The sequence below is a fragment of the Pinus tabuliformis genome, chromosome X (assembly GCF_031772625.1).
Source record: "Pinus tabuliformis cultivar Carrire ecotype Pingquan chromosome X, CPIR1, whole genome shotgun sequence".
NCBI classification, from domain to species: Eukaryota; Viridiplantae; Streptophyta; class Pinopsida; order Pinales; family Pinaceae; genus Pinus; species Pinus tabuliformis.
In genome coordinates, this window is record NC_142308.1 from 516,293,156 (window position 1) to 516,314,505 (window position 21,350).

Sequence of the window (21,350 nt, forward strand, 5' to 3'; positions counted from 1 at the left end):
GGGTCCAAAAGTTGAAAAAGTCGTTAAAGTTAGGAGTTTTTCGAAAAAGTCGGCAAAATTAAAAAAAATACAAAAATATTCATTTTTTAAAAAATCCGGACTTTTTCAATAAAATCCCAATTTTTTCAATAAAATCCCGACTTTTTCAAACTAAAAAAAATCATTAAAAAAATACCACGATTTTTTGGAAAAAGTCCCGATTTAATCCCGACTTTTTCGATTTAATCCCGACTTTTTCGACTGGGAAAAAATCGGCAAAAAATCGGCCGATTTAATCGGCCAGGCAAAAAAATTGAAAAATCGGGATTTAATCCCGACTTTTTCCACACTGGTATTTACAAGGAACAGTCGAGCATGGACTATTGTACACCAGAGGCAATGACATCAGGATGAGTGAGTTCACTGACGCAGATTGGGCTGGAAGTTCAGTAGATCGAAAAAGTATAATTGGGTACTATTTCAACATTGGATCAGGAATGACCTCGTGGTGCAGTAGGAAACAGAAATTCGTGGCTTTGAGTTCAGCTAAAGCAGAATATATGGCAGTGATCACAGCTTCATGTGAAGCCATATGGCTTAGAAAATTGCTTGTGTATCTATTTAGGAGAAGGATGGAAGCGACCAAGATCATGTGTGATAACCAGAGTTGCATCAAGCTCTCTAAGAATCCAGTATTTTATGATAGGTCGAAGCACATTGATATCAGGTGTCACTTTGTCAAAGACTGTGTCCAACAAGGGGCAATACAATTGAGATACACTCCTACAGGAGAACAAGTGGCAGACATCCTCACCAAGGCCCTAGGAAGAACAAAGTTTGTTTATTTCAAGGAGAAGATGGGGATGGTAAAGAATCCATTTCAGTAGCAGAAATGGTAAGTGTCAATAGTTGCAGTGCAATAGTTAGCAGTGGCAATGCTATGGGCAGAATGATGCAGCATGTTGAGAGGGAGTTGCAGTACAGGTGAGGCAGTGGCAGTGGCAGTGTCATGGGCAGCAATACAGGAACCAGTAGTGCAGGGGATGTGAGGCAACAGGCCAAGCATCATCACAGGTACCGATGCAGAATATCAGTGTGATGTTTTAATAGTAAAACATTGCTAGAGCACATTCCTCGCTAAGAGGGACTGTTGATTTTTGGTAGCATCGGATATGCTCTAGCCTTGAAATTTGGAGGAGAGGCTAAGGCACATGAGATCTCCAAGACCCAAAAATCGTTTTGAGAAATTCCAACCGGATGAGGAATTATTAAAATAATTAATATTTCTAATGGGTTCCTAAGTCTAAACTTAGGAAAATAAAAATATTAATGGGTATTAATAAAGATAAGGGTGAGAAGCTTCTAAGAGACGAGGATCAAATCTGTTTTAATCTTAGTCGTTGATTAGGGACTTAATCTCGGCTGTTGATTCATCAACAAGAAAAGTATAAGAGAAGACTTGAGGATCTTTTGGAGACACACTGGCAAATACTCAATATTGTTTAGATAATCTTCGGCAAAATCACATAATCAATCTTTTGTCGACGCGTTTCGAACCAACCAGTGTGGTTCATCGTCAGGACAAGTTGAAGAACCAATCCGGCTAAGCTGAATAAATAGAGAGTGCAGAGACTCCAACGGCTATATTGCCAACTGCTAAATACTCAATATCTCAAGGAAAATCGATTCTCAAGTAGAGGAGATTGATTTCAGAGGGAGAGTTGCAGAGTGGAGGAAGAAGAGGGCATCAGTGGGCAGTGACAAAGGAGGAGGTGACGCAGGGACAATGGGAGACAACGCAGAATATCAGTGTGATGTTTTAATAGTAAAACATTGCTAGAGCACATTCCTCGCTAAGAGGTACTGTTGATTTTTGGTAGCATCGGATATGCTCTAGCCTTGAAATTTGGAGAAGAGGCTAAGGCACATGAGATCTCCAAGACCCAAAAATCGTTTTGAGAAATTCCAACCGGATGAGGAATTATTAAAATAATTAGTATTTCTAATGGGTTCCTAAGTCTAAACTTAGGAAAATAAAAATATTAATGGGTATTAATAAAGATAAGGGTGAGAAGCTTCTAAGAGACGAGGATCAAATCTGTTTTAATCTTAGTCGTTGATTAGGGACTTAATCTTGGCTGTTGATTCATCAACAAGAAAAGTATAAGAGAAGACTTGAGGATCTTTTGGAGACACACTGGCAAATACTCAATATCTCAAGGAAAATCGATTCTCAAGTAGAGGAGATTGATTTCAGAGGGAGAGTTGCAGAGTGGAGGAAGAAGAGGGCATCAGTGGGCAGTGACAAAGGAGGAGGTGACGTAGGGACAATGGGAGACAACGCAGAGAGAGACGTAGTCCAGAGGAGAGATGCAGAGCCTACACACGCTGACGCAAAGGGACGCAGAGCCACGCTAGGCCACGCTGAGTGACCCAGGGGTGACGCAGAAGTGGGAGCAGGGTCTCCAAAGTGACAAAAGGTCTCAAAGGGAAATTCTCAGGGGTTTTCTTTCAGTTTCTCTGTAGAATCATTCCTTGTAAAAGCAATTGCTGTTGAAGATTAATAAAGCCCTCATCTGCTGCACCGGTTTTCCCAAATTGGGTTTTTCCGGGGACAATTGTCCAAAAATAACTGTGTTGATGTGATTGGTTCTTGTGCACATTTTTTTTTTCTCTGGTAATTGTGTGATAACTGCAGTAGAATTTATTTTAATATTTACTGAAGGGATTTCGTAAATAACTTATGGTGAATAATAAGTAGGTGAAATAAATCAGTTGTTGCAGTAGTAGAATTTCAGTTTAGAAATTTTCACAGTTTCAAGAAGCATCAATATCCACTGAAACATACATTCAAAATTAACCAAAACATGCAACATAAGCCAAAACATGCATTCAAAAATAATATAAATTTATTGGACAAAAGTAAAACTAATTATCACCAGCATTTGAATTTCAATAAAATTGAGATTTATACTGAATAGATTTGAACTTTAAACAGATATAATTCATAATCACTACATGATTTAAAATTTAAAATTTTAATACTTGATCAGACCACCAAGTACAAAAGTTCCAAACTTGTTTTCAGTTTTCTTAAACCAACAATCAATCATTCCGGTAAGCTCATATATGTAGCTACTGACATGGTTTCATATGCCAGGTAAACCAAGTAAATAGAATTTATGCAAACCTTATCGCAACATCCTGAAACTAGAATAGGCTTAAAAGTTAAAATCTGCTTAAAAAGAACAAAACTTTGACCATTCTATCGAAACAAAATTGCCCACATTAAAATTGATAAATGTCATTCTTTGCATTCTGTGGGTTTTAACTTTTAAATACAAGTTTTGGCATACAACAAAATACAGATAGATTTTAACAACAAAGGCATTCCACATTTCAATATCCAAGTAAAAGGCTATCAAGTTAAAACGATACATACCAAGTTATCACCACATCCATTTAAAGTTGCAGCAAATTCAACAAATGAGATCACTTCCATCTGAATGGTTTCTATTTGGATCAAATTCAAATTCTCATATTTGTGGAAACTGGGATCACCCGACTGTTTAGAGGCAGAATCATATCCTATTGATCCCTTTTTGGCAGATTCAGAGAGTGAAACAGTCTCAGATGAAAAACCTCCTGTGTCCAGTTTGAAATAGAAGAAATATTCTGAGAACAGTAAATTCCAAACTCCTTCCTCCCGAAAAGTTTGAAGGATTGTTGGTGAAGCAGTAAGTATCTTTCTAAGAACATACAAGATACGACGTTGTAAAGTGCTGGATAAGATCCTGAATTGCCAGGGACAATGTAAATGAGGATACCAAAAAAGTGACATAAATATTTAACATAGACAAACAATCATAATAACAGAATAGGACAATTGTATCATACACATAAGCATCACAAAGTAGATGCCAGAGAAAAACTCACAACTAAGAACTCCTAATGATCAACCTACCCTCAAATAGTTCAAATACTATGCAAAAAATAAATTCATGAATTCAAGTAAAAAAGAAAAATAAAACATAGGTAGCCAAATCACCGTAAATCTGTAAAGCTGTAAAGGTAATGAAACATTAGACACCTATCACAGCTTATAAAACTGCACAAGAAATTTTCAAGAATAATATTACACAGCTCACAGTGTAAACTCCATCTCTGAAATGGGTCTAAAATGTAGTAAGAGTCGAGACATATTACCTTGGATCAGAGATTATGTCCTCCTGATCGCACTGAGACATCTTGCCAGGAAACACTGAAATAAAAACTCTTAAAATCCACTTAGTAGCAAGCTCCAAATATGAGACAGAAACTCCCACAGGATCTTGACTATCAAAAAGTTGGTTGGAGAGAGACTGAAGATCTCCAGCAGGAACAAGGAAGGACAAAAGTATTTTACTCAAGTGAGCAACGTAAATATTCCAGCCTTGTGGAATGTCAGTATCTGGATCATCTTCTGGAATATCAGATCCGACAGGTGAGATACCAGGAAAAACCCTCTCTAATATAAGCCTCCTGTCAGCTCCAGAATCTCTTGTCAATTTGTCAAACTCAAATATACCCAATGTTTCAGAATTGGGCAAGTTGAACTGAGGAAGAATAAATGCAGCCCAATGGATTGTGTCAGCAAACCGTTTTATTCCTCCATTTTCAAAGATAAACTGCAAGCAATTAAAATTCCCATATCTGAAAAGCAAACGTTAAAGGTTTGAAACAGCTGTTCAAGGATGTGAGGAGCTTTTTAGACATAGTCACATTAAGCTTCATTACAGTAAAAGACAAAAAAACAAGCATTGAAACAGAACATATAACATTCAACTCTGAGAACTATTATGTAAAACCAAAGAATCATATAAAATCCTACTAAAAATGCATTAAAAAAAATTCCAATTCGAAAAATTGTAAAAGATACACAGCCTCTCTTAAAACCTCCAGTGAGAGAATCTGCAACTGGAAATCCTCCCATGTCCGTCTGACCAAACTGCCAAAAATTAAATCAAGAAGGGAAATAAGTGTATTTCAAATATAAAGAAAACAATCTCTGAAAAATTGCTCCAGAATTCTCAGTACTAATTTCGAAGACAAGATCCATAGTATAATATTAATGATATAACCAACTACAGGGAGCTAAAATCTTCTCTGATGACACTTTGCAGACCATCTCATTCACCAAAAGCTCACTAACATTTAAAATTTTAAAGACTCTGAGAGAAACCAGGATGTGTTTGAGCCTCTCTTGGTCTCGCACATCTTAGCTATGTCACATGGCTCGGGTTCGGGTTCAAGTTCAAGTTCGACAAGGATAAAATTCGATTTGAATTTGAATTTTCCAATGAAATTCGAATAAGGCTCGCCATTACGTCAACACATTATATATTTTCAAAATATAAATATTATAACATATTAGATATATTTCTACTTTATAAATAACAAGATAGCATTTATTAAATTTATATAAAACATTTAATGTGTGAGAAACTACCAAAGGAGGAAGATGAGTTTTGGAGATTCAAGGTGCAGGTAAGTGGATTTCCATTCCATTTTTTTTAGTTTTGCTACAGCAGTCTGCCAATCCGTTTTTGTTTACATGCACAACCTTACAGTTGCATGTTTGATCTTATAGATCCATCGAGAAGTGACCACAGACTTTCTCTCCAGTCTCAGCATGATGTCCCATACAGCATTGCTCATGAAGGAGCTATACCCCTCTATCTCAACATCTCTCTCGACCTGCTCATCTATAGCCACTTCAAAGATGGAAGGCTCAAACTCGCTAATGTACCATGTGTCAAGATGTTGACCTGAATTATGGTGAACCAAGACTAGTATGGATGCCATGTGTCAAGTATTGACCCAAATTATGGCAACTAGTTGATGCTAAATGATGTACCATGTGTCTAAAATACCGACCCGAATTATAGTGAGGATATACCACAGGTCTAAGGTATTGACTGAAATGATGATACAATGATGATGTTCTTGATTTACCATGTGCCAAAGATGTTTGACCCGATTATGGTATTTGATTGATGTTATTGGTTTACCATGTGTCACATTTGGGACCCGATTATGGTGATGATTTATTAGAACCTTTTCTTAGAGGAATTTGTTCACATGAAGAACATTCTTCTAGTCATTATAAATACCTCCCTAGCTAAGAGAGTGTTGAATTTTTCCAGCTATGGTCGGTTTTCATAATTTTTATTTTAGCCCTTGTAATGTATAAAGATTTTGTAAGAGCTGTTCTTGATGTCATTTTGATTATTTAGCCCTTGAAAGAATTATTGTAAGACATGTTCTTCATGTCGGATTTAAAAGAGAAAATTTCAAATTTTGAATTTGAAATTTCTGGCTCCAAAAATAGTCAAATCAAGTCAAGTCGGCCCTAGTGAAGAGACACACCCATTCATGAAGGTAGAACACTATATAAAGGCATTCAACCTCCTCAAAGGCACCATTTGACCTCACAAAAGAAAGACAAGTTCTAGGCATCCAAACGAAGATCAAAGGACAAGAAGGATGAATATCTCTCTCTCTTTGGCTTACATTTTCTCTCTCTAGACCTCACACGTGTAAAATCTAGGCAATAGTTTCTAGGTAGGTCGAGTTGCAGAGTAAAGTTCCACGGCCGAAATTGCAAGGCCGAGTTGCAGGGCCGAAATCTTGGGCAGCTTCTGGGCAAGCCGACATTCTGGGCAAATATGACACGGTCAAAGTTTTGAAGGTCAAAAGTTTGACTTGACTTGACTTGAGGATTCAAGACTAGGTTTGACCATAACTTGTTGATCAATTTGATGTCATAGTTGACTAGCTGCATTAGATGTATCTCTTGTTGAACTAAAGAATTTCTCTAAGGAAAAGGTTGTTGGGTCTTTCCCACAAGTGGGTTTTCCCAGGGTAGATCTTTCGTTCTCTATTGTGCATTGTGATCTCTACTGTCCTTATGGTTTGTGGTTGAATTTTTGAAGTGTAAATGCTTAATGATAAACTGGAATTGTTAATAGATAATCTATATCATTCGAAGTAATTACTATTAGTTCAGAAATATTGTGCTTGTATCTATTGCACTTGAAAAATCAACATGCTCATGTCCTTTTCCTTCTTGTTCTGTGAAGATCCTCCTCCACCTTGGTTCTACTTGGCCTCCGCTTTGCCCTTTTTCGTTTGTGCAGCAAGAGCAAGCTCATCTTTCTCTTTATCTCCCTTTCGTTGTCCTCTGGTAAATGAGTTTTCCCAAGTATCCTTCTGGGTGAAGCCATCCCATAACTGACTCCAATCAAGAAGTTGTTGACGAGCAGGAATCCCATTAGAGCAACTTTAACCAGCTTTGAATCATGCACACTTTCCCCAACAGTTGCAAACTCATCACGAGCCTACAGCTACTGAACCCTCATGAAATAAGATGTCACGGTCTCAAATCTATGCATTTTAATGTTGTTTAAGTTTTCCCGCAACACCATTTTTTTGTTCTCAATTTTACTCTAATAAAGACTAGTCACACCTACCCACATCTATCTTCAAGTGTCCTTCCATGTATGTGAGGAATTATATGATCCCTCAAGCCATCTAAAACTATGCATCTTGCTTTCATGTCTTTGAGCTTATACTCTGCTACAAGGTTAGATCTGAAGGAACATACATGTCTCTGTTTACTAGATCCCAGAGACCATTCATCTTCAAAATCATGGTAATTCGCTCCTTCCAGGGGCTAAAATTTGATACCCCATCCAACCTGTCTTCATATCTCAAACTGCTCAATGATGCCATCTCCCCAAATCGACCACAACCACAAAACTCAGCCGCAAAATTTTAAGAAATAATTTTGCTACCACAAAAAGTAAACCCTTTGGTGCAAACCCTTCTGATCTTAGATATTTCTCTTAGAATCTTCTAGATAACTCTAATTCCATGTTAAATTTCTAATACCAACCAGATTTATTTTCTCATGGCAATTTATTTTATCCCCGACAATTTATTTATTTACCCAACTTAACATTGAATAACCAAAAAATAAAATCACTAGTATTTTTAACTTCTAGAATTAAAAATATATGGAAATAAACCATAGAGATTAATCACACATTGCAAAATAATTCATCCACAGCAATTCTCCATCATTTAATTATCTGGAAAATCTACGTTTTTTAACCCACAGAGATTTAAGGAAAAATACAAAACTAGAACCTGTAACACAGTTTCCTTAGAATGAATTCACACCAAGAAACTCGGCCTCTAGGAAATCAGCCTCAGCCCAAATACTCAACAAGCAACTCGACTTATGCCCTCCTTGCATGCCACTGATGCACACTAGGGAAAACTCGATCTTCTCCAAATAAAATCAGTCTCCCTCCGACAACTCACCCTACAATCTTCTCCTTGTCAGCCTTTTAATTCACCCCAATTCACTCGCACTTCTCCTTCTCTACACTCTTGGTCCACAGAGCCACTTGCACTTAGAGAAAATCACTTTCTTTTAATGATGACTCAATCACACACTTGTATCTACACCTCCTCGCTAGGCTCCTTTTATAATCTTCATTAAGTCCAAATCCCTAACCTTAATCTCCCTTCTAGAATCATCTTGGAGAGCAATGATTGAGATTATTTCTAAGGCACTTAAATAAATAAATTAATTATCCCTAAAAAATGATTTAATAGTCCACAATAATTAATTGACTTAATTATTGTACTTTTTCTAAGTTAAACTTAGGAAAGAAGACATAAAACACTTACTTCACCAAGCAAGCACATAGTTCTTCGAACTTATCTTTTCACTGTATGAGTAGATCCTTTTTCCATGATGTGGGAACTTCGTCCTTTTCCTCAAAGGCTTTTGTTTTCAAATCTTGCAACCAACCACTTCTTTCATAACAGAACTTTGATCATTTTTTTGAGACATTCGATCACATAGCTTAGCCTCTCAAACAAGGACAGAGCTCATTAGAGCAAACGGAAACGACTCCATCTTCAGAGTTGCCTTAGGTGTCTTCAGAGTTGCCTTAGGTGTAGATGATCAATCTTCTTCAAATGTAGAATAAGGTCTCTTTAAGAGTGATCTCATGCTCTTTTCTTCACCATAGCTCTAATACCATGTTGATTTTCTTCTTTGATTTGCATGATGAAAATATCAACCAAAGCTACCATTTTTCTGTTGGAAAACGAAACTATGTTCGGCCTTTAATAATGTACTTGAGTCATTATGTAATGTACTTGTCAAAAGAATAAAGAAAAGAATTTTTATTATTATTATTATTGTGACGTATTAAAGCATGGGTTTCATGCTTCGGTCACCTTGTTTTAGGTCAAAGTCCTCATTAAGGACTTCTAGGAGTTATTATGTCTATAGAATTATTGTACATTTAAAGAGACCCTTCTTGGGCTTTTGAATCATGTAAAAAGGTTTAGTATTGAGTCAAATATGAATTATGGAACCTCCACAGCATGTCGGCCTAAGGGAAGATCAAATCGGTCTAAGACCCTATTCGACCTCACAAGAAGCCTATAAAAGGAAGGACATTGAATTCATTTGGATCGTCACTTCTCATCACGTTCGAATTCTCTCTACGGGGCAGAAGTGTGAAGTGGGTAGCTGGGAAAGTCTGTTGTCAGGAAGCCGAAGTGAATGCGAATTTGGATGAGTCTAAGGAGTCAAGGAAAATCGAAATTTTGGTGGTGGTCTCTCTCTGTCTCGTGCTCTGGATTGGGAGATCGAAGTCTTCCAAGTTGGACTACTGCCAGAAGCTATTAGTTGTTGCATAGTCGTACTTGTTGGGAAGAGGTCAATCCTCTGGAGGCTGACTTGGTGTGGAGGGAAGGTCTAGTCTTGGTCTAGGGTGAAGAGTCTCAACGAATACTATTGAAAGGAACAATTAATTTGACAGGGTTTTCCCCTAAAGGGGGGTTTTCCCTGTCATGCCTACATCTTGTGTTCATTGTTTTATGTGTTGTTGCTTTTGGTAATTGTTTGATGAACTAAAGGAAGAAGATATAAAGAATCGCAATAATAAAAAACATCACAAGTAATTATCAAGATCAAGAAAATCTTCACTGCCTTTCTGATTTTCCAACATGGTATCCGAGCTTTGGTGAAGAAGAAGAAAAAGGCAAATCCATTCATAGGCACTATCTCAGGGAAAGAGTCTATTATATTAAAGGAAGATGTCTAACTCAATCAAGGGTGAGAACAAACTTGAAGGAGCATCCAACTTCAGATCCTAAAGAAGAGGATTGACCTAATCCTCGAGAAGAACAAGGTACTTGATTTAGTAAGAGGAAATGTAAAGAAGCCTACAAAAGAAGCCAGTGATGCCGACAAAGCGAAGTTCAAGGATTTAGAATTATTGGCTATGACTTTGATGGTAAAAGGGATAAAAGACAATCTTGTCCCATTCATAGCAAACATCGATCATGCTCTGGAGATGTATGAAGCCTTGTCAAAGCTGTTCACTATTAAGAACATTGGTCAAGTAGCAAGTTTGAAGAATGAGCTGAGGAATACGAAAATGACTAAAGAAGATATTGTTGCAACCTTCTTTGTGAAGATAGCTAGACTCAGGGATGATCTTTTAGCCATCGATGAGATTGTTCCGGACAAAGAATTGGTGATCACTGCTATATTAGGATTTCCACCCTCTTGGGGTGCATTTGCTTCAGGTCTCAACAGTTGGAAGGTAGCTCCCACCTTTGAAGAATTATGGACCGCATGTAGTCAAGAAGAATTAAGGATCTCAATGGTTGCCAATCCTGAAGGAGTATCAAATGCTTATGTTGCTCATCATAAAGGAAAGAGATTGAAGGGACCAAGGAAGAAAGTTGACATGTCTAAGATAGAGTGCTATCAATGTCATAAGAAAGGTCACTATAAGAGTGATTGTCCCAATAATCCAAGGAATAAGAAGAGAGGAAGAGATCAAGCCAACTTTACTAAAGAAGGAGACTCAAAGAAAGTCAAGCCTGAAGAATCTGACATTAGGGACTTACACTATTAAGTCATTTGCTTTACATAACCTGTTTCATATGTTTTAGAATTTATAGGTTTTTAACATATCTTTGGAAAAGACATTTTTGTATTGCTTTAAGTTTGTAGGTTTCCCTCAAGCTTTGGAGAGAAATCCCAACAACTCTCAAAGATAAGTATCTCATGTCTTTTCAGTTTTGGGTTCATGTACTCATTTAGCTTTGATTAAATTAAATATAATCACCTTTCTCCCTTTGTTGTCTTGACTAGGAAAAACATCTGGAAGAAGGAGGATCTCTCACGACAAGGTTAGTCAAGAAACAAAGGTATGCTTTGAATACATTGATTGAAAGCATTATGCATTTGATACTAACTCTGTCATGACTAGTTGTATCGAATCTTAGTGATTCTTGTTTGGGTGATTCATCTCTTGATAAATCTACCCACCCCACTCATATACTTGATAGATTATGGAGAACCCTAGATAGGTTCTGGAAAACCCTAACCGAAGGGTTTGCTAGTGTGAATGTCTGAAACCCTAAATTGCTTAGGGATATTGTGAAATGGTAGTTGAAGTTTTATTGATGGTGTCATGTTTGGGATTTTGGTATGATCAAGAAATCCTAACTTGTTAGGGTTGAGTGATAAGGTCTAAAATCCCAGACACTTTGAAATTTTAGTAACGTAGGGTTTGCTATGTTTCTACATTTGAACCCTAGCTCATTGGGGTTTGGTGGAATGTGTGAGCAAGACCCTTATATTGTCTTAAAATGTTTTCCGTGGTATGTGTGTGTTTGTCTGATCAAACCATAGTGTAATCAAAATGATTGTATTTGATATTGTTGTGAAGTTGGGTTTGACTAACACATGATATAAAACATATTTGCATGATAATGAATCTAGGCATATATAGATATGTCCTTTTGGTTGAAATCCTAGGTTGGTCTAGGTCAAGATGTATTAATGTTGTTGGACATATGATATGCTTATGTATGGTTATGAATTCCTAGATATGTGTTGACCTAGTCATTAATGGTCATGCGTTTTAGGATTTAATTTAAGTCTGTGTCTGAGATTCTAGGATGATGATATCTAAAAATCTAGGGTGTTATAGCTAAACCCTAGTGAAGTTAAAATTGTCTAGTATGTATGATATAACAATCTGAAATCTATTAGATGATTGTTGAAAATGAAAATCTAGGGTTTTGTAGTTAAATCCTAGTAGTGACATTATCTAACATGAAATGTAACAATCTGAGATCTATGTATGTAATGATTGTTGAGATTGTGAAAATGGAATTCTAAGGTTTTGGAATTAAACCTTAGTCAAAGTAAAATCTCTGGAATATGATGATTTGAGATTTGTATAAAGTTTGGTGAATTTGTGAATTCTAGGGTTTTGGAGTTGAACCTTAGTTGAAGTAGAAATCCCTGATGAATATATGATAACTTGAGATGTGTGAGAGATTTGTTGAAATTTAAATTTTTGGTTGAGATTGATGATTGCTCAGAAATCTAGGGTTTGCAACTAACCCTAGTAGTAGTTGGTCATGTTATTGACTATTTGATGGTTGATTGAAAATCTGTGGGTTTGGAACTAACCCTAGTGGAAGTTGGTCAAGTTAATGACTAACTGGTGATTAAATTTGATTGATTCTTTTGTATGAAATCTAGGATCTGTATGAATACCTAGTAAGAAGTCTAACATATGTATTTTGAATGGTTCTTAGATACTTTGTAAATCTATATTTGTGTGAATTGTTTCTAGGGTTTGCTATATGTTGTAGTAAGGTACGTCATACCTTTGGAAGACACATAGAAACCCCAGATGGAATGAATATTGTTACAAAGTAGTCTAGGGTGTATAACAAAGTCCATAGAAAGATGTTGAAGAGTATAAGCCTCTTGTTTGTAATTGAGTTTGGGTATCTGATATGTATATATATGAAATGCTTCTATGATTTTGATATGCCTAACATCATGCTTCTATATTTTTGGTTGTACTTTCTAAGTTTCTATTGAAATTGTGCAGGTACACAATCTTCAACTTGGTGAAGATGTTCATTGATGTGATAAGCATGATGGGGATGATATTGTTGGAAATCTTGAGAGGGGGGTGAATCAATTTTCCTTAGCAATTAGCATTTTTAAATCCTTTCAGAGCATTAGTTAATATTCAATTATTATTAATGTTTATGCAATAATAACAGTAAATAAAAGAAGATAGTAGGCACAAAAATTTTAGGTGGAAAACCCCCTCCAAGTCAAAAACCACCAAACGCTTTTCTAATAAATTATTTAATCTTCAGCCCCAACTGAAATGAAAGAAACAACTTCCTAAAATTCTATAAAAACATTCTTCTCCAGCTCCCACTGGAAGGACGCCCCAATGCCCTGGTTTCTTCAGTAGTCAACTGAATGGATGCCCCAACATCCTAGACCAACCTACCACATTGAAGTGTTCACAGGCTCCAACCGGTAGGCGACTTCATGCACTAACCTAGCACCTCCCTGCCACCCTATAATGACTGAAATGAGACAAGAGTGTGGATTCCCGTACCAAGGACAATGAACCACGATACAATATGATTTACAATGATTTTGACCGAACACCCAATCACCTATGACTTGCAAACCAACCATGACATCATCCAAACAGAGACTCCTATACCTCCCAACAATGCCTTTTTGACTCTAGGCAGATTGATTCTTTTACAATAATGACTCTTCCAATGATGACTCTTGGCAGTAGGAAGAGATGTCATGATTGCAGGGGGAGTACTTGTGTTGCCATCAATGCCAAAAGGGGAGATTGGATATCAGTGGTTGTCATTGATGTTAAAAGTGTCATCATTGGAAAAGTCATTATTGTAAAAGAATCAATTTGCCTAGAGTCGAAAAGTCATTGTTGGGAGGTATAGGTGTCTCTATTGGGATGATGTCATGGTTGGGTTGCAAGTCATAGTGTGATTGGGTGTTCGGTCAAAATCATTGTAAATCATATTGTATCATGCATCATTGTCCCTAGTACGGGAATCCATACTCTTGTCTCATTTCAGTCATTATAGGGTGGTAGGGAGGTGCTAGGTTGGTGCATGAAGTCGCCTACAGGTTGGAGTCTGTGAACACTTCAGGGTGGTAGGTTGGTCTAGGATGTTGGGGCATCCAGTCAGTTGACCACTGAAGAAACCAGGGCGTTGGGGCATCCTTCCAGTGGAAGCTGGAGAAGAATCCTTTTCTAGAATTCTAGGAAGTTGTTGCTTTCATTTCAGTTGGGGCTGAACATTAAAGAATTTATGAGAAAAGCATTCAGTGGTTTTTGACCCGGAGGGGGTTTCCACCTAAAATTTTTGTGCCTACTGTGTTCTTTTATTTACTGTTATTACTGCATAAACATTAATAACAATTGAATATTAACTAATGCTCTGAAAAGATTTAAAAGTGCTAATTGCTAAGGAAAATTGATTCACCCCCCCCAATATCTCCAATAATTGGTATCAGAGCTTGGTTCCTTCAATAGCAGTCTAACAACTGGAAGGAGATCGTGGAGTATACTAAGAATAGAGTTCCTTTGTTCAATGGAAATAACTATGCACTTTGGAGTGGAAGAATGCAAGTTCATTTGCTGGCACAAGGATACAAAGTATGGGAAATTGTTGACAAAGGCTTCACACCGATCCACCAATTGTGGCCAACGCAGGTGCAACATACCAAAGTCAACAAGTCTGAAAATTCACAGAAAGAAGTCAACAGGTCTGAGAGTCAACAGTCTGAACTCAACAAAGAATTTGACCTTCTTCACAGTTCGGTTAAGCAGCCAGAATAAGTTTGGTCAACACAGGTCAAACAATAGAGAGATATGATGGTCAACGCAATTTAGATGTCCTTCTCTTCTTCCTTCGCACCTGAGATTGAACAGAGGTAGATCAGACGAATTTTGATGCTTGATGATTATGTTCAAATGACCTCCAACTTCACTATATTTATAGTGGTTAACGTGAAGGGTCATGACCCTTGAAAAGTCACCTCTGACCATGAAGCTGACCTGAACCTCTTGAAGCCGAGCTGTCCAGTATAAAAATCAATTTTTGGCTCAATAATTTGTCAATGTAAATACCAAGCGAAGCTACATTTTTCAACACTGTGTTGATGTGGATTTGATTTCTTTCCATGTATGATTTATGGTGAAGCTTGGAAGGATGGATGAAAAATCTAGTGAGTGGACTTTTTTTTATCTTGGTCAACGTTTTATTGAATGAATGTAAGAAATAAGCAAGTGTGCATAGTATTTGCTTCATTATTCTTGTTAAACAAACCCTTCTTCCAAGTCTTTGAGGAAGTAGTAGACGGGTTCCTTCTCTTAATTCATATTTATAAATTGAGCGGCAAGATTTTAAAACCCTGGGATAAGTGAGTGGACTTACCCTAAATGTCTTGGGTCTTGTATCTACTCGAAATACACAAGTTTGTTTGTTCCTAGACTCCATTAGTCACAAATTGAGAAAGGCACCAATCTTCTCTCTTGTAACAATCAATTATACTCGTTTAAAAAAAATTGTTGTTTTAGGGTAAAGTAAGGTTTAATAAAGGAAAATCATATATTTTTCAACATTTATTGTCCTGGATGTTCTTGTCCTAGGTTTAGGCAATGTTTGGAATATATTGAAAAAGTATGTCATTTTGAGTGTATTTTCCAACTATAAATCAGGGCTGAGATCTAGGGCTTTAATTGTTGTTATAGGCTTTTCAACCACTAAAAATCAATGTAATTAATTCTCTATCCCTCATGATTCACTTTCTTACCATAGTTTTTGTCATTTGGGGCTAAATTTACTGTTGTTATAAACTAGTTGATTGCTGCATTTTCTGATTATACATGCTAGTTTACTCCAGGGAAGTGTACATTTTTTATTTGTGTTTGGAGAACTCTATTGAACCTCTATAGATGGCCTAAGCCTCTAGAAGAGCCATAGGATCCTTTGAACTCAAATCTGTAAATAACTCATAAATCCACCCTAAACCCTAATTATTTAACATTACACATTGGTGGTAAATCATTGTAGAACCCTTAGAGGGCACTTAGCTTAACTTGATTCGGTCATTTGATCCCTAAGATCAACTACGCAAGCCTTCCTTGTTGGATTGTGTCCATCACTATAATGAGGGTAGTAGTTGTTGAGGAATAAATGGTGACACTCCCATTGTTGCACATTGTCGAGGTCACCTAATGAGGCTTTGCAATAAGGTGTTATTTTTCAATAACAAATTCCATCATCGTAGTGAGGTGGAATGGTTTTTAACACTCCATTGCATAGTTTGGCACATGCTCTTACTCCAAAATTTATGATGGTGAATTCATTGTTCAAAGCAAAGGAAAGAGGAAGGCCTTGCATAAGGACAAGGAGGTGGCCAATAGAGTAAAGAAAACCTTATAGAGGTTGTTTCCAACTTCTATACAGACTGAAGTGAGGGAAGAATCTACATGTTTTACTGTTAAAATGAAATATTTGCATATATATCATCTTCGCACAAGAGGAGGACCATGAACTTGGTTAAATGATTTTGTCATGGGGAAAATAACGTATAATTGCAAACAATCCCACTTGTAAGCTACCTCAAGTGACAAGCTCTTCATCAACAAAAAGGAATTGGAGCATGTATAGTTCATTTATTCTGTAAAACACAATAGATTAGGATCACAGAAAGCTGAAGATCTTGTATATACAAGTGGACCTCATGAAGACTAGGATGTGGATCCAACATGCCCAGACATGGAACTCTCTCTTGCTACTCTTGATATTGGTGATGATGCAAGCCTAAGTGAAGCTGCCTCTTCTGCCAATCCACACTTAAGTTCTGCTGAACAAGCATTTTGTTGATAAGGATGAGGATGAGATGGATATGTAATTATATTTGCCTTTATCTCTTTTTTTATTTCATTTTCAGCACATGTAGCCTCATGTTTAAAGGCTGATATTGGATGTATAACCTCATCTATAAATGCTAATTTTGGAATTTGCATCATGTAATCATCTATGGGAGTTAATATAGACATGGTTTTTCTTTTAAAATGTCATTTATGTGTATCATTCTTACTTTCTTGCAAGAAAATGTGTCATTAAAAAAATGATACACACACATACACATATTTCCATGTTTCACGCAACCTAGTTATAGAACTAAGTTTACTATTTTTCCTTTTTATCTCTTTCCATTCACTAATAGAGTAGTGCTTGGGCTACTTGTAGACCGTACTTAACAAGAATCCTTTCCTGTTCCAACCCCGTGACAGGACCTGACATGTATATACTGGCCAGATTTCAGGTACATATATCCATGGAATCAAATGAAATCTCACTCCAGCTGTCCAAATGATTAACTAAAACTAGCAAAGATTATTAGCATGCATGTAAGAAAGCTTTCGGTAAATTTCAGAAGGCTATTGTTTGATGTTTATGCAGATTTCCAACAAAATTCAACATCTCTGCCTTGATTCCGTTCTTTTTTCATCACTTAAACATGCCATAGCATATTTATTTTAACTGCCTATCAATCTGTCAAGGGTAGATAAGATGACAATTTTGTTGCAGGGTTTATAGATGAGGACAAAATACCAGTTAGATCGTGACTAAACTTTTATGCATTTAGACATTCATAGCTAGTAGCTACACCAATCCAAGCTGATTCTGCTCCTAATTATCAGCGTCTCTTTCAAGTTGATACAATGAAATTCTTAGTTTGTATTGATTTTTCTAGGGGTTGTGACTTTCTATTGCAATAGCCAATTATGTTTACAGCTCCCAAAGCCCTGTAGTAATAGTAAACATGGCAATTGTTTCTGCTATTTATGGAACCATACATACCAGTATATTCAAGTATAGCAACTGCAATTCAACAATACAAAAATGACAAAATGGTTTAAGAAAAGCACCTCAGATCATATCCTCTAGATAATGTAGTTAAATCACCCATTGTCTTCCAAGATGGAATACCAAGGCCATCAATTAAGACTAAAGGACCACCAATGCTTCTAAAGTGATTTTGTGCTCGTGGATTTGCAATCAAAGCAGCTTTGAGAGTTCTTAATGTCAATTGCTCAAGTAACATTTCAGTCATTTGATTCTTCAGCCGCAATCTCCTTAAAACTTGCAAAAGTTCTGCAAAATATTTATAAAACACAGACAATTTATTACTGTGCCAACTTGCCTGCACATCTACAAGATCAATGCAAAGAAAGTATATCCTCAAACCATCTCCACTGCATGTGAATTACAATACAAAAGTCAAAATGCACATCAAAACAGATAACATGACCCAGGTCATACATCTTGACTTATCCACCAAATTCACTGTGAATCAAAGGGACATGCCATATGCTCTTTCTGCCAGTAGATATCAGAGAAGAACAAAAAGAGGATAGGGCAGAAGAAATTAAATTAAAAGGATCAAAGTAGCCCAGAATATTGAAAATGAAATTTCTGGCTTCAAATTTCAACCAAATTTCTGTAAGCAAATAAGACACTTCTCACATAAAATTAGCTCTTCATTAAGTAAATAAATGAAGTAATTTTTATTAGACTTAGTCATGTGAACATGTGTGAATATGTATTATATTTGAATTTTTATATTTTGTGCTTTATCCTTGTCTCCTTTGGGTGAGTTAGCCTAAATTGATCACTCGCCTTGTTTATTGTATTTTACTGGAGACATGGTCAAGCTTGATTACTCACCCATAGTTTTGCAGTGTATATATATTTCTTAATACAAATGAGTGTACAGATGTGTACAGCTCTGGAAATCTTCATTCATACTCACTCTCTTGTGTTTCCCCTGTCTGAATAACTTCCTTCTATCACTGGTGTTCTGCTCCTATCAATTGGTATCAAAACTGAATGATCATGGCATCTAAATCTAGTCAGCTCTAGTTGTCCATCTCATGTCAGAATAGATCAAAGTTTCAAACACCAACAAGCTTCTTACCATCAAGGCCATAGACCTAGTCTCCTCAAGGACTTTTACTTATCCCCCATGAGATCTAACTCTTCAACCACCAGAAAATTGTGACTGGAATCTTCTTTCACTAGTTTGGCCTATTATAGTCAACCAGCGTAGATCCATTTTAACTCCGGATCTACCAAGCGCCAAGAGGGATCAAATCTCTTGAGATGCAAACCTATTTAAGAGTGAAAAGAGATTTGATCCCTCTTGGTGCCATAGTTTTAAAAACCGGCCGGCTTGAACCGGAAACCGGTCAAACCGGCTGGTTCATTGGGTGACCGGGTCAAACTGGCCAAAAAACCCAGTCGAAGGGTCCATTTCACCAAAATTTCACAAAAATCGAACCAAACCGATAGTTTATGAAGAAACCGACCTGTTTATTGCCAGGGCAGTTATAGACCCCACATAATGCAGTTTTTTGAGTTTTTATGCTGTTTTGAGGGAAATTTGGGGTTATTTTCCTCCAAAAATAGTCCCTCCAAGAAAAGCATGCCTACCCTCTCATTTGCCTGACACATCTCAACCCTAGCAATGTTGGCAATTAATGGTAATGTTAAATTCTTAAAGTAAAAGGATTTCATCCTTTTACTTAAATTTTTAACGTTACCATGAAATGACCTAGGATGTTTGAGAGTGGTTTCGACCTCATTGGATTTCATATGGAGAAACTAGAATTTTAAATTTCACTCAAAACTCAACAGACTTTATGGTTTTCAGGATTTCATGGTTTGCGGGTTTGCAATGTTTCCATTTGATTCTATCATGCGTGGGAGTATGAGATTGGCATTTGATCAAGAGCATGAAGCCCTTTAAGAACCTTGACATTGGTGGCATTGATTGTTGAACTTTGTTGATGTTGGTGGTATTGATTGTTGAACTCCTCTACCATGGCCTTAACAAGAATGTACCCTTCACTCAAAGGAAAACAACTAGTTAGGCATGCTAATCTTTTTCTACCACATTATAAGGCTGAGGAGATGAACCCTTCACTCAAAGCAATATCATTGGTTAGGCATGTTAAACCTTTTCAATTTCTATCATGTTATAAGGTCAAGTAATCCAAGTCTGAAGACTTTGAGCTAGATGATGTTTATGTATCTCTTGTTGATGATCCCATTTCTAGTAGCGTTGAATCAATGATGAGTTTCATGAGTGACCATGTTGATCAGTGATTTGTAGTTTTGATGTCTATTTTTGCTACTACTACTACTATTACTAAAGTTGTAGAGTTTTAGGAGTCCTCAAACTCTGAGCCATATTATTTATGTAGCTCATGTTGATGATCTCTTGTCTAGTAGTCGTATGGGTTTGATCATGATGAGGAGTGATCATGTTGTTGATCACTAATATGTAGACTTGTAGTAGGTCAGTGGCCTCATAGCTTAGAGCAATGTTTTCGGACTACAGAGGCCATTTAGAGCCTCATTGATTATGTATTTTGTTGCTAATATGTATTGTACTCGGTGCCATTTTGATATATTCACCTTTACATGGTATATAAATGAGCAAATTTTCCATATTTTGTCTCTATTGGCTTGGAATCATGGTTTTAAATCTTAAAAATAGTTTTTTTTCATTAAAAATTAATTATTTAATGTAATTTTTTTTTAAAATGGTTCATTTAGACCTGACCAATCCCAGTTTGACCTGTTCCGGTTTGAAACCCGGTTTATTAGATGGACCGGTCTGGTCACCGGTTCCAGTTTTTAAAACTATGCTTGGCACTTGGTAAGTCCAAAGTTAAGATGGATCTAGGATGGTATAATATATATGTAGTTGACATTGAAACATTTTATTTATAATTCACATTCTCTGTAACGAACAAAATTCGTATACTCAAAGGAATGCTCTGATTAGAGGAATGCTCTGGCTAAATCACTTGTTAGTAATTAAACAAGTAGGCGAAATAAACCATAGAATACAGATAAAATTTCTAACGAGTAATACTTAAAAATTTCAACATGGTATCAGAGCATTGCAGATCACAGGAGAGCTAAAGGCGCCAGCTAAATCAAAGAATTTGCAGCAGAAACAACTGTCCCGAGTGACTTGTTCCTAGGCAAAAAGTAGCAAAGGGTTCACGCAGAGGGCAGGTGTCATCAGTTTGAGCCACAGAGAGGTCAGCACAGAGGGAGAAGGCAGAAGAGGCTCACGAAGATCCACGCAGAGACGAGGAGGGTTGACACAGTTGGCCAAGGGAGCAAATTCGTCTTCCCGAGATTCCGCAGAGCCTAGAGGCTTAATTCTTCAGTTGTCGGGGCATAGGAAGCTCTAGGCAAATTGTGGAGAGTGAAGCTGGTGGGGTGTTGTTGTTGTTGAGACAAAACAGTACCTAACAGGACAAAATCAAGGTAGAGGGAGTCGTTACCTAGGTGGATTTCTAGCCATGAAATCCAGATCAGTGTTGCAG

The 21,350-nt window shown here is 36.9% G+C and overlaps 1 protein-coding gene across 1 annotated transcript in view; it reads right to left on the bottom strand.

Moving 5' to 3' along the window:
* Positions 1 to 21,350, bottom strand: part of LOC149140946 (BEACH domain-containing protein B-like) — a 398,071-nt gene that overhangs the window by 266,588 nt on the left and 110,133 nt on the right. Inside the window, 4 exon segments of the mRNA XM_089446434.1 lie at positions 3,422 to 3,773; positions 4,186 to 4,671; positions 4,898 to 4,966; positions 17,874 to 18,099. Coding sequence (XP_089302560.1) covers positions 3,422 to 3,773; positions 4,186 to 4,671; positions 4,898 to 4,966; positions 17,874 to 18,099 — 1,133 coding nt within the window.